Source organism: Pongo pygmaeus, chromosome 5 (assembly GCF_028885625.2).
Source record: "Pongo pygmaeus isolate AG05252 chromosome 5, NHGRI_mPonPyg2-v2.0_pri, whole genome shotgun sequence".
Lineage (NCBI taxonomy): Eukaryota > Metazoa > Chordata > Mammalia > Primates > Hominidae > Pongo > Pongo pygmaeus.
The window spans coordinates 31,870,062-31,882,318 of record NC_072378.2 but is presented as its reverse complement, the minus strand read 5'-3'; the positions used below and the strand labels follow the sequence as shown (position 1 = coordinate 31,882,318).

The 12,257-nt window shown below is 48.4% G+C and overlaps 1 protein-coding gene across 3 annotated transcripts; it reads right to left on the bottom strand.

The window, feature by feature from the left end:
* Positions 1-160: 160 nt before the first annotated feature.
* On the bottom strand, positions 161-12,107 carry NFKBIL1 (NFKB inhibitor like 1). 3 transcript variants are annotated; one of them, XM_063666950.1, is made up of 4 exons: positions 11,973-12,107; positions 10,511-10,787; positions 1,141-1,362; positions 161-969 (listed from the first exon to the last, which is right to left on the bottom strand). In XM_063666950.1, the coding sequence occupies exons 2-4, from the start codon at positions 10,773-10,775 to the stop codon at positions 380-382; spliced, it is 1,077 nt and encodes a 358-aa protein (XP_063523020.1). In that variant the 5' UTR covers positions 10,776-10,787; positions 11,973-12,107; the 3' UTR covers positions 161-379. The 3 variants fall into 3 exon arrangements, with proteins under 3 accessions (XP_063523020.1, XP_054346946.1, XP_054346945.1); XM_054490971.2 differs by lacking the exon at positions 11,973-12,107 and adding an exon at positions 11,203-11,395 and having other exon boundaries at positions 1,186-1,362; XM_054490970.2 differs by lacking the exon at positions 11,973-12,107 and adding an exon at positions 11,203-11,377.
* Positions 12,108-12,257: the final 150 nt, after the last annotated feature.

Below are 12,257 nucleotides of genomic sequence, written 5' to 3'. Positions count from 1 at the left end.
ATGCAGAGGCTTCTTGCCTCCAGCTCAGAGCCCGCGTTAGCGTGTGCATGTGTGTTGCAGGTGTGTAGGAGCTGTGGGTTTCAGCAGGCGGGGCGGGAAAGGAGATGTCATGGGTGATGAAAACCACAGCAATGGAAAAAGACAGAGGAGACACTGGGAGTGAGATGTGGAACCAGGTCTTATTAGGAAACGGCAGAGTCAAGGAGCAGTGGTGGCGGCCCGCACCCCCCACCCCCACTTGTTACAACTTTCGCTCCCACCCATATCCTCTGCTGAGCAGCACCTGGCTCTTCCTTGTGGTCCCCATCCTTTCCCTTACCCTTCCTTCTTGCCTCATCCTGAGGCTGCAGCCCCGAAGTTTCTTGCTTCTTCCCTAGGGTCACTTGAGGGCCTCTGCATGGCGATTCAGGGCCTGAGAAAGGGCTGTCACTGCTCCCATCACACGGCCCAGCTCCCAGGTCTCAATCTGGCTTCGGAATCGCTGCAGGAAGCGGTCAGGGTGCCAGCGGACCTGCTGGACCCTCAAGTACCTCCTCAGAGCCCCCTGTTCCTCCAAAGGGGGGCCCCTGGCCACCAGGGCTGCAGCCATGGCCTCTGGGTCCCCTCCCCCAGGGCAGGGCCAGGGCACATCACCAAATCGCCAGAGGCTGCCCCTCCCCGCCCCTCTGGGGTGCTCTGCCCTGGGCCCGGCCCTGGCTGGCTTGGGTTCTCGGTCCCCTAGAGCCTCCTGCGCCCTCCTGGCTCGGCTCTCATGCAGTTCTTCCTCCTTGGCCCGGGCTCGCTCTCTGAAGAGCCGCTGCTCCTCCTCCTGCTGTCGCCAGCTCCGGCTGGAGCCCTCCGCCCGTGGGGGTCGACAGGATCCCTCTGCTTCTCGCTGCTGCTGCTGGCACTTCTGGGCATGTTCCCGGGCCAGGCGATCTGACCAGGCTGAGAAGGACTCAGGTTCCTGGGTTTCATGGGAGGCATCACCTGTTTGGGAGGGTGGGATGGGGGTAGTTGGAGAGAGGCTGTGAGAAGGTGATGGGCCCCAAGAAGCAGGGAAGCACGGAGGAGGGGCAGAGGAGCCTAGTGTGACGCATTCATGCAGATGGAAAGTGGCCAGCGGGGAAGGGCAGCTGTGGATAGCAGTGGACGTCTCACCTTCAAACCTCCCCATGACTTCCTGCCACTCGTCCTCCAGCTCACCCTGGAGCTTCTGTCTCCATTCCCGCTCCTTGGAGGCATCATCTTCTTCCTCCTCTTCAGCAGAATCCCAGGGGGGTCCCCAGCCCAAAATTTGGCCAGGGGTCTCCCCATCCTTATTCTTTATTCCCATGGCGGAGGGACAGCGGCTTAGCAGCGGGAGGAAGAAATCAGTGTAGGCTGTTGGTGGGAGAGCAGGGAGCAGAAGTTAGCTGGGACTCCCACTCCTCGGCAGAGCTGCCATCTTGAATCCTGCTGGTCACTCACTCCCTTGGTCTTAAAGCAATGGAAGGGTGGCTCACATGGATGCCTCCTGGGTATTAGGAAATAACCATCACTGATAAATACAGACTGATAGTTTACCACATGCATGATAAGTGTGGTAGTTTAAAATATTCTTGGCCGGGCGCGGTGGCTCGTGCCTGTAATCCCAGCACTTTGGGAGGCCGAGGCGGGCGGATCATGAGGTCAGGAGATCAAGACCATCCTGGCTAACACGGTGAAATCCCATCTCTACTAAAAAATACAAAAAATTAGCCAGGTGTGGTGGCAGGCTCCTGTAGTCCCAGCTACTCAGCAGGCTGAGGCAGGAGAATGACGTGAACCCGGGAGGTGGAGCTTGTAGTAAGCTGAGATCGCGCCACTGCATTCCAGCCTAGGCGACAGAGCAAGACTCTGTCTCAAAAAAAAAAAAAAAAAAAAAAAATTCTTACTTGTGTCTCCACAAACTATTTCAGCGTCCTAGAAGTTCTACCATGCCAAGTGACGTTTTCTGACCTGCCTCCAGCCACCAAGGCAGTGCCCAAATTCTTTGACTATGTATTCCACTTTTCACTTAAAAATATTGTCACTATATAAATCCCTTATTTTCTCACCTGAAACCATGTATCAGACTGGGAAAATATCTGAACGCTCTACTCTGGGCCATTAATAAATACACGAATATGTAATACTTATCTTTTATTATCACTTATCAATAAACTGAGTAAAATAAATGTTTTCAGGGGAATTTCTCTCAGCCAGCCTTTCCAGGGGATGATGGGAGAGGGGTGGGGAGGTGAACCGGCAACAACTATGGCCGGCAGCAGAGCAAGCTCTTTCCAAATGACTGCTGACCTAGGGCAGGGGAAAGGGAGTGGAGTGTGACAGAGGGTCTCACCCATGGGCTGAGAGAAAACAGGAGAGGAACCGACGTTCCTGAACTCCCCTTTTCTTCAGTCCCAACCTTGCTGCATCTGGCCCAAGGTTAGCCGAGTGCCATGCTACTTCCTTCACTGCCAACCCAGGCACCCTGGCCAGGGCCACCTGCTGTGGCCGCCAACCACCTCTTTCACTTGGGGGATAGAAGAAGGGGAGGGAGGCAGCCTTCCTTCCTGTGGACCTACTTTCTTTCCCCGGGGTAAGAGGAAATGGGCTAGCAGTCCTTAAATCTTTATTTGGCAGTGCTGGGAAGGACTGTTTACCTGCAGAAAGCTGGAATAGGGGAAGGCAAGGCCAGGAAGGCAGAAGACAGAATGGCCCAGGTGTGGCTGGTGAAGGCCACCATCCCTACCCAAATCACATCGGGGTGCGGGGGCACTTCTCCCTAGTGCTGCTGTGACCTGTCACAGACCCTCTCAACTTGTCCCACCCAGGGAGTACCTGGTCCTGTCTTTCATTCGCATGTTCCCCACCTGAGCTCGCTGCAGGGGTAAGCGTGGTGGGTGCTGAGGCTTGCATGGGAGGTTTACATTCATAGGTTTTAAGGAGTAGGGCCTCCAACTATAAAAACATAATATTAAACAGCCACTACAACTGAGGCATGTGTTTGAAAAAAGCTGGCTACAAAACTGTAGAGAGGATCAGATGTGGCCAGGCACGATGGCTCACGCCTGTAATCCCAGCACTTTGGGAGGCTGGGGGGGGTGGGGGGGTGGATCACAAGGTCAGGAGTTCAAGACCAGCCTGGCCAAGATGGTGAAAACCCATCTTTACTAAAACAAACAAACAAACAAAAATATATATATAATTATATTTTATATTATATATAAAATTAGCCAGGTGTGGTGGCTGGCGCCTGTAATCCCAGCTACTTGGGAGGTTGAGGCAGAGAACTGCTTGAACCTGGGAGGCGGAGGTTGCAGTGAGCCGAGATCGTGCCACTGCATTCCAGCCTGGGTGACAGGGCGAGACTCTGTCTCAAAAAAAAAAAAAAAAAAAAAAAAAAAAGAAACAGAGAGGATCAGATAATAACTGTCTAAAACATGAGACCAAATCCTACGGTTGGAAAAAAAGAGGCCGGGCGTGGTGGCTCATGGCCTGTAATCCCAGCACTTTGGGAGGCTGAGGTGGGTGGATCACCTGAGGTCAGGAGTTCGAGACCAGCCTGGCCAACATGGTGAAACCCTGTCTCTACTAAAAATACAAAAATTAGCCAGGCGTGGTAGCATGTGCCTGTAATCCCAGCTACTTGGGAGGCTGGGTCAGGAGAATCACTTGAACCTGGAAGGTGGAGGCTGCAGTGAGCTGAGATCGTGCCATTGCACTCCAGCCTGGGCAACAGAGGGAGACTCTAACTCAAAAAAAAAAAAAAAAGAAAAAAAGTAGACTGGCAAAAAATATGTAAAAATTCTAGTCTATGGGAGGTGGGGCTGTAGGTGGCTTTTCCCCCAATTTTATTTGACATTTTAATGTGAAAGGGATATAATTAAGTTGAAATTTCCTTTTTAAAGAAGGAAGAACAAATTTGATAACTATTAACAGTGTACTGTGATCCCTTCCAGTCCCAGCTTGGTGTACCTAAAAGCATATATATGACACATTTATTTGGAGATATGTAACCATACTAAAAACATTGCTTGGCAACTTGCTTCTTTCATTTAACATCTCATTTATATTTTTTCCACAGGAATATATACAGTCTACCTCATACTTTTTGACGACTTTATAATTAGTGTTCCACTGTGTGTACAAAACAAATCTCCTTACCCCAATATCGATAGACTTTGTTTCCAAAAATGTTCAGCCTCATGAGTATCTTACAGTCTTTCTGTGGGGGTAGATTTTCATAAGTGGAATTTCTGAGTCAAAGAACATGCGCAATTTTGCCAAACTGCTCTCAATAAGTTTGTGCCAATATACAAGTGTGCCTATGTCTTCCTTTACCAAAATTGAATATCATCAACCCTTTTAATTTTGCCAGTTGGATAGATTAAAAAATTATTTTATTAACGATGTTTTTTTCTTTTTCATGTCTTTTGGCTATTTGTATTTTTTTGTGAATGAATTGCTTATATTCTTTATCCACTTTTTCTGTGGAAATTATATATATTGATATGAGGGTTCTATATACTGTATGTGTTATACATATTGCAAACATTTTCTTCTATCTTTAAAAAAAATTTTTTTTCTTTTTGAGACAAGGTCTCGCCTTATTGCCCAGGCTGCAGTGCGGTGGCATGATCTTGCTCACTGCAAACTCTGCCCCACCTGGGCTCAAGTGATCCTCCCACCTCAGCCTCCTGAGTAACTGGGACTACAGGACTACAGCCACATACCACCACGCCTGGCTAATTTTGTATTTTTCGTAGAGACCAGGTCTCACTGTGTTGTCCAGGCTGGTCTTGAACTCCTGGCCCAAGTGATCTGCCTACCTTGGCATCCCAAAGTCTGAGATTACAGGTGTGAGCTACCGCACCCGGCCTAAAATTTTCATGTAGTTAAATCTATATCAATATATTATTTTCTGACTTTTTATTTCATTTCACTCTTAGGAAGGCTCTATTTTAAGATTATAAAATATTCTCTGCATTTTCTTCTACTACTTTAGACATATACCTATTTTTATTTTTAGAAATTAAAAAACTCGGCCAGGCGCGGTGGCTCATGCCTGTAATCCCAGCACTTTGGGAGCCCAAGGTGGGTGGATCATGAGGTCAGGAGTTCAAGACCAGTCTGGCCAAGATGGTGAAACCCCGTCTCCACTAATACAAAAATTAGCCTGACGTGGTGGCGGATGCCTGTAATCCCAGCTACTTGGGAGGCTGAGGCAGAGAACTGCTTGAACCCGGGAGGCAGAGGTTGCAATGAGCCAAGACTGCGCCACTGGACTCCAGCCTGGGTGACAGAGTGAGACTCTGTCTCAACAACAACAAAAAAGAAATTAAAAAACTCTCAAAAGTACAAAGTATAATACGATACACAACCCCATTCCTACCACAGGGTTTGTTAATATACTGTCATGCTTGTAGTATAATTTATTTTAAGGAAATAAAATCATCACAGATAAAGGTAGTTTACCGTGATACTGCCTTCCAAGTTTCATTCTTCCCCAGGCCATCTGTCCCATGAATTTGGTGTGTACCTTCCTGTCATATTCAGGTGTTTAATCTGCTGGAATTTACTTTTTGATTAGGTGTGAGGTAGGACCCTTGTTTTTCCCTAGATGAGCCAAATGTTCCAATATCATTTATAAAATAGTTCACCTGGTTGGGCGCAGTGGCTCACGCCTGTAATCCCAGCACTTTGGGAAGCTGAGGTGGGTGGATCACCTCAGGTCAGGACAGGAGTTTAAGACCAGCCTGGCCAACGTGGTGAAACCCCCATCTCTACAAAAATACAAAAATTAGCTGGGCATGATGGCAGGTGCCCAGCTACTCGGGAGGCTGAGGCAGGAGAATCGCTTGAACCCGGGAGGCAGAGGTTGTAGCAAGCTGAGATTGCGCCATTGCACTCCAGCCTGGGTGACACAGCGAGACTCTGTCTCGGAAAAAAAAAAAAAAAAAAAGTTCACCTTTCTCCAGTATTAGAAATGCCCCCTTTAGGCCTGGCGCGGTGGCTCACGCCTGTAATCCCAGCACTCTGGGAGGCCGAGGCGGGCGTATCACGAGGTCAGGAGTTCGAGACCAGCCTGGCCAACATAGTGAAACCCCGTCTCTACTAAAAATACAAAAAATTAGCCGGGCGTGGTGGCAGGCACCTGTAATCCCAGCTACTTGGGAGGCTGAGGCAGGAGAATGGCTTGAACCCGGGAGGTGGAGCTTGCAATGAACCGAGATCACACTACTGCATTCCAGCTTGAGCAACAGAATGAGACTCCATCCCCCCCTTCGCCAAAAAAAAAAAAAAAAAAAAGAAATGCCCCCTTTATAGCCATTTACCAGATCAACCGTTCCCAATGCTCTTTAATATGCTGGAGTTTCATACTAAGAAAAATAAACACAAAAACATTTTGGCCAGGCGCTGTGGCTCACGCCTGTAATCCCAACACTTTGGGAGGCTGAGGCAGGCAGATCACAAGGTCAAGAGCTCGAGACCATCCTGGCTAACATGGTGAAACCCCGTGTCTACTAAAAATACAAAAAATTAGCCAGGCGTGGTGGCACACGCCTATAGTCCCAGCTACTTGGGAGGCTGAGGCAGGAGAATCTCTTGAACCTGGGAGGTGGAGGTTGCAGTGAGCCGAGATTGTGCCACTGCACTCCAGCCTGGGCAACAGAGTGAGACTCCTTTTCAAACAAAACAAAACAAAACAGAAAACAAAAACAAAACCAAAAAACATTCTGTGGGATGGGCACGGTGGCTCATGTCTATAATTCCAACATTTTGGGAGGCTGAGGTGGGCGGATCACTTGAGGTCAGGAGTTTGAGACCAGCCTGGCCAACATGTTGAAACCCCATCTCTACTAAAAACATAAAAATTAGGTCAGGCATGGTGGCTCATGCCTGTAATCCCAGCACTTTGGGAGGCCGAGGCGGGTGGATCACCTGAGGTCAGGAGTTTGAGACCAGCCTGGCCAACATGGTGAAACCCCATCTCTATTAAAAATACAAAAGTTAGCCGGGCGTGGTGGCAGGCTCCTGTAGTCCCAGCTACTCAGGAGGCTGAGGAAGGAGAATCACTTGAATCCGGGAGGCGGAGGTTGCAGTGAGTCAAGATACTGCCACTGCACTCCAGCCTGGGGAGCAGAGGGGAGACTCCATCTCAAAAATAAATAAACAAATAAAAATTTAAAAATTAATAAATAAAAATAAAAAAATTAGCTGGGCATGGTGGTGTATACCTGTAATTTCAGCTACTTGGGAGGCTGAGGCAGGAGAATCGCTTGAACCCAGGAAGCAGAGGTTGTAGTGAGCCGAGATCGTGCCACTGCACTCCAGCCTGGGCGACAAAGCAAGGCTCCGTCTCAAAAGGAAAAGAAAAAGGAAGCTGGAAGCTGAATGAGATGGGCCTTTCAACCAAGGAGTTAGAAGGCCATCTGGTGGCAGGGCTGGCAGGGGACCAGGAGTAAATAAGGCCAGAGAAGACACCAGGGTTTGGGAGTGAAGTCATTGAGCTTGGGTCCCCCTTTGGAAGACAATGACCTGAGAGCTGTGAGATTTCAGACAAGTTCCCGAACCTTTTGGGCCCTGCTTTCCTCATCTGTAAATGGGATAATATCAGTCTCACCAGCTTCTTAAAATTCAATACAATAGAGTTGGGTGTGGTGGCTCACGCCTCTAGTCCCGGCACTTTGGGAAGCCGAGGTGGGCAGACTGTTTGAACTCAGGAGATGGAGAACAGCCTGGATAACATAGCAAACAGTCTCTACCAAAAATACAATTAGCTGGGCATGGTGGTGTGTGCTTGTAGTCCCAGCTACTAGCGAGGCTGAGGTGGGAGGACTGCTTGAGCCCACGAGGTAGAGGCTGCAGTCAGCCATGATTGCACCACTGCACTCCAGCCTGGGAGACGGAATGAGACCCTGTCTTAAAACAAACAAGCAAACAAACAATAAAGGAAATCCCTACCACACTATCAGGGGCATTTTGGCTGAGTGCGGTGGCTCACGCCTGTAATCCCAGCACTTTGGGAGGCTAAGGCTGGCAGGTCACCTGAGGTCGGGAGTTTGAGACCAGCCTGACCAACACAGAGAAACCCTGTCTCTACCAAAAATACAAAATTAGCCGGGCGTGATGGCACATGCCTGTAATCCCCGCTACTTGGGAGGCTGAGGCAGGAGAATCTCTTGAACCCAGGAGGCAGAGGTTGAGGTGGGCCTAAATCGCGCCATTGCACTCTAGCCTGGGCAACAACAGGGAAACTCCATCTCAAAAAAACAAAACAAAACTCCCATTTTTGCAAGGCAAATTGGGCTCACAGAGGTAAGCTGCATGTCCCTGTTGATGGCAGAGCTGGGGTCTGGATGCAGGTCTGCCTCGGGGTAATCTGCTCTTTTGCCTTCCAGGGTCCTGCCTCTTACAATATGAGCTGTCAAGTTAGATGCCTGCACTTGGTAAACCTACTCTGTTTTAAGTAAAAACAACAAGAAACAAATCTGAATATGCTAGCCTATCTCAGGTATGTTAAAGGAAATTTTTAAATAGGGGGGGTTTTTGACCATTTGGGGGAGGTTTTGGGGGAGGGGCCTTCTGTCTATACTTGAGCTGGGGGATGTTAGGGTTGTTCATCTGGATCTAGAGGTTTTCCTCTAATGTTCTTACTCCAGAAGGAAATCTCTAGATGGGGAAAGAAGGTTTCAGCTTTTATTCTAGTAAGCAGGGCTCTACCTATAAAGAGCTGCTTCCACCACCCTTTTTTTTTTTTGAGATGGAGTCTTGCTCTGTTGCCCAGGCTGGAATGCAGTAGTGCAATCTCGGCTCACCACAATCTGTCTCCTGGGTTCAAGTGATTCTCCTGCCTCAGCCTCCCAAGTAGCTGAGACTACAGGTGCGTGCCACCATGCCTGGCTAATTTTTGTATTTTTAGTACAGATGGAGTTTCACTATGTTGGCCAGGCTGGTCTCGAACTACTGACCTCGTGATCTGCCTGCCTCAGCCTCCCAAAGTGCTGGGATTACAGGCATGACCCACCGCACCTGGCCTCCACCACTATTATAATATCACCAGGTTCCCCATTTGAATCCTTCAGTGCCAAAGGTTTTGCAGAATTCAAATGTTTTTGGGACTTGATAGGGCTGACCTAAAAGTACACTCACTCTATATTAGGTAGCCCAGCAGGGCCTAGGCAGCCCCAAGAACCAAACACATGAGTGTTTCTGCAGGGTAATGTATGAATATTGACATCAGTAGGATAAAAATAAATAATAGTCTTACTTTAGTTCAGATTAGGTTTCTGTCACCAAATGAATTTTGGTGGCAGCCTGATGAAAAATGTTTGGTTCTCAGAGGGTTTTTGAGTTTAGAATTGTGGGTAAGGGAGTATGGACCTGTTGATAACAAAAACAGGAACAAGGCCATGTGTGGTGGCTCACACCTGTAATCCCAGCACTTTGAGAGGCTGAGGTTGGTGGATCACCTGAGGTCAGGCGTTCGAGACCAGCCTGTCCAACATGGCGAAAACCCATCTCTTCTAAAAATATAAAAATTAGCTGGGCGTGGTGGCATGCACCTGTAATCCCAGGTACTTGGGAGGCTGAGGCATGAGAATCACTTGAACCTGGGAGGTGGAGGTTGCAGTGAGCCAGGATTGCACCATTGCATTCCAGCCTGGGCAAGAAGAGTGAAACTTCATAAAAAACAAAAACAAAAACAAAAAAAAAAAAGAGAAACAGGAACAACAATCGCCAGCATATACCAAGTGCTTATCATGTGTGCCAGGTACTCTAATTATGTACTATGTCAGTTGATTCTCAAAACATATATGGCATAACATGGGTACTCTGAACATGGGCACAATCAACGTACAATGCTATAATGTATAACACAGGACAATGTAGCTGTTAAAAGCATGGACACTCTATCTAGTCCACCTGGGTTATAATCTCTGCTCTACCAGTGAATAACTGTAACTCTGGCAAATGACTTCTCTATGCCCTGTTTCCTCAGCTGGGAAATGGGGGATAATATCAGTACTCACCTCCTAAGATTGTTGTGAGGATTAAATGTGTTACTTTATGAGAAATGTATGGCACATAGCAAAGATTGTTATTATGTTAATTTTTACACATGGGCAAACTAAGCCTCAAGTAACCTGTCCAAGAATACGTAGCTATGAAGTGTGGAGCTGGGATTTGGAGCTGGGGTTTGAATCCAGGCAATCTAACTCCAGAGCCTACCTTCTATGCTACTTTTTGGCTACAAGCAAACAATCTGTCAAGAAACAAAGTAGCTACTAATCTAAACAGATGTGAAATTTGAAGACCAGTTGCTCTTTGGGGAATGTTGGGTTCTTCAGACAATGGTAGCTGAGTAATGTAAAGGCACAAATGACAGCCACATGCCAACTTGGTTAACTCCTTCCCTAGGTCCTGATGACCAAATAACTAGCTTATTTCTCAACTATTGGTTGGCTTTCATTTCAGGTCTGGTCAGCTGCTTATGACCTTGTTCCCCACTGAGCAGACTCACCATCTGGGCCCTGGCGGGCAGCAGCATGCAGTGCCGTGTCCCCATGGCGGTCCTGGTGGGCAGGGTCAGCCCCAAGCCGAAGCAGCAGGCACAGGGCAGGGGCATCGTGGCGGGCACAGGCCCGGTGCAGTGGTGGGGGCTGCCCAGCATCTACATCGAGGCCTGGGTGTCGCTGGAGGAGGGCCTGGGCCCGGACCAGCCGTCCTGCAGACAAGTAACGACGAAAGCGACGTTCTCGGCGTTGGCGGCGGGAAGTGGAGGCCATGGAACTCTTGGGCTGGGGAAGGAAAAAAGGCAGCAGTCAGGACTTCAGCCTTGGCTGGTCCTTCTCCCTCCATCTCTGACATTCCCTGTTGTTTCTCCCTTTGGTTCTGTTTTTTTTTTTTAAATATCTTCAGCAAGAGATGAGGCCTATCCTAACCCTGATCCTTTATCAGATGATAGATTTGAAAAAAAATTTTTTTTGAGGGGGGTGATAGGATCAGAGGTTTAATTTTTTTAATGTAAAATTCGAGAAAAGCGTAAATAATTGGTTTAAGGCTCAGGAGCCCAGGTAAATTTTTAATTTTTAACAAAGAACTTTAAAAAAACCCAACAGGGCCGGATGGGGAAAATTTTTATCAGCAGAAATCTGAGTTTTAAAAAGTCACAGATAATCTCCAATAATGATCTAGAAATTGAATATCATGTACCCGGCAGACAGATGTGGAGGCTTCTTCCTCTGGAACCTGGGGGGAGGGGTTACTCATCAGACCTGCCCCCGCCCCCCCAAGTACCCCCAGAGCTGTAGGCCCAAGGCCTGTGTTTAAGAAGCTCGGAGACTGGAGGCGGGAAGGGCGGAGACACTCCAGGCTGGAGGAAATGGCGCAAGCAGAGACGCAGGTGGAGGGCGGAAGTGAACTGTAAGGGGCGTTACCGGATGTCGTTCCGCCCCGACAGGGTGGTTGTTGGCCAGATCTCCCGGGGGAAACTAGGGAACTTAAGTTAAAGGGGCCGTCTGAAACCACAAGACTGGACTAGAGGCGAGGAAAAGGAGGCAAGGGGAGGGGAGGGAGAAAAGAGAGTTATTTGGAGGTTTTTTCCCGCCTCCTCTAACTTGGCAGAGAGAGGAGATGGTTCAGTGATGGACGAAAAGATGAGAAGACAGAGAAAACAGGGGAGATAAAGACAGCATAAAAATCACATTAAACATGGAAAACAAAAACAGAAACCACAGTGGGCCAACAACAGGGACAGATCAAAAAAGAGAAAAAATACAGACAAAAGACGGAAGAAGACTATCGTAGGATGGGGCAAGTGAGATGCAAAAATTTGGACTTGAGAAATATGTAGAAAAAGATGGAGATGTTAACAACGGGAGGCGGGGAGGGGGCGGGGTGGTGGAGAGAGAGAAAAGCAGAGAGTTTAGAATTAAGCCCAGAATGCTCTTTTCCCAACACAGGTTGCATGATGACATCCTTACCTTTTCACCGCATTCACAATCCTTTATGCTTCCTCTGATACCACCAATCAAGTTCTCCTTCTCCCACCTCAGTACTCCCCACTCTCCTCCCCTGCCTCATCCCTAGACCTTTCCGACTGGGATGGCTAACCTGTTGTAAGCCCGCAGCTTTGGGCCTGGACTCTGCTGCTCCCAGGCGGCCCCTTTGGGTACTGCCTGAGCAAGAAGTGCTGGAGAGGAGGACCAGTCATCAATAGGAGGATGAGATTGGGAGAGACACTCGGTGCAGGAGGCTGAGTGAGAAGG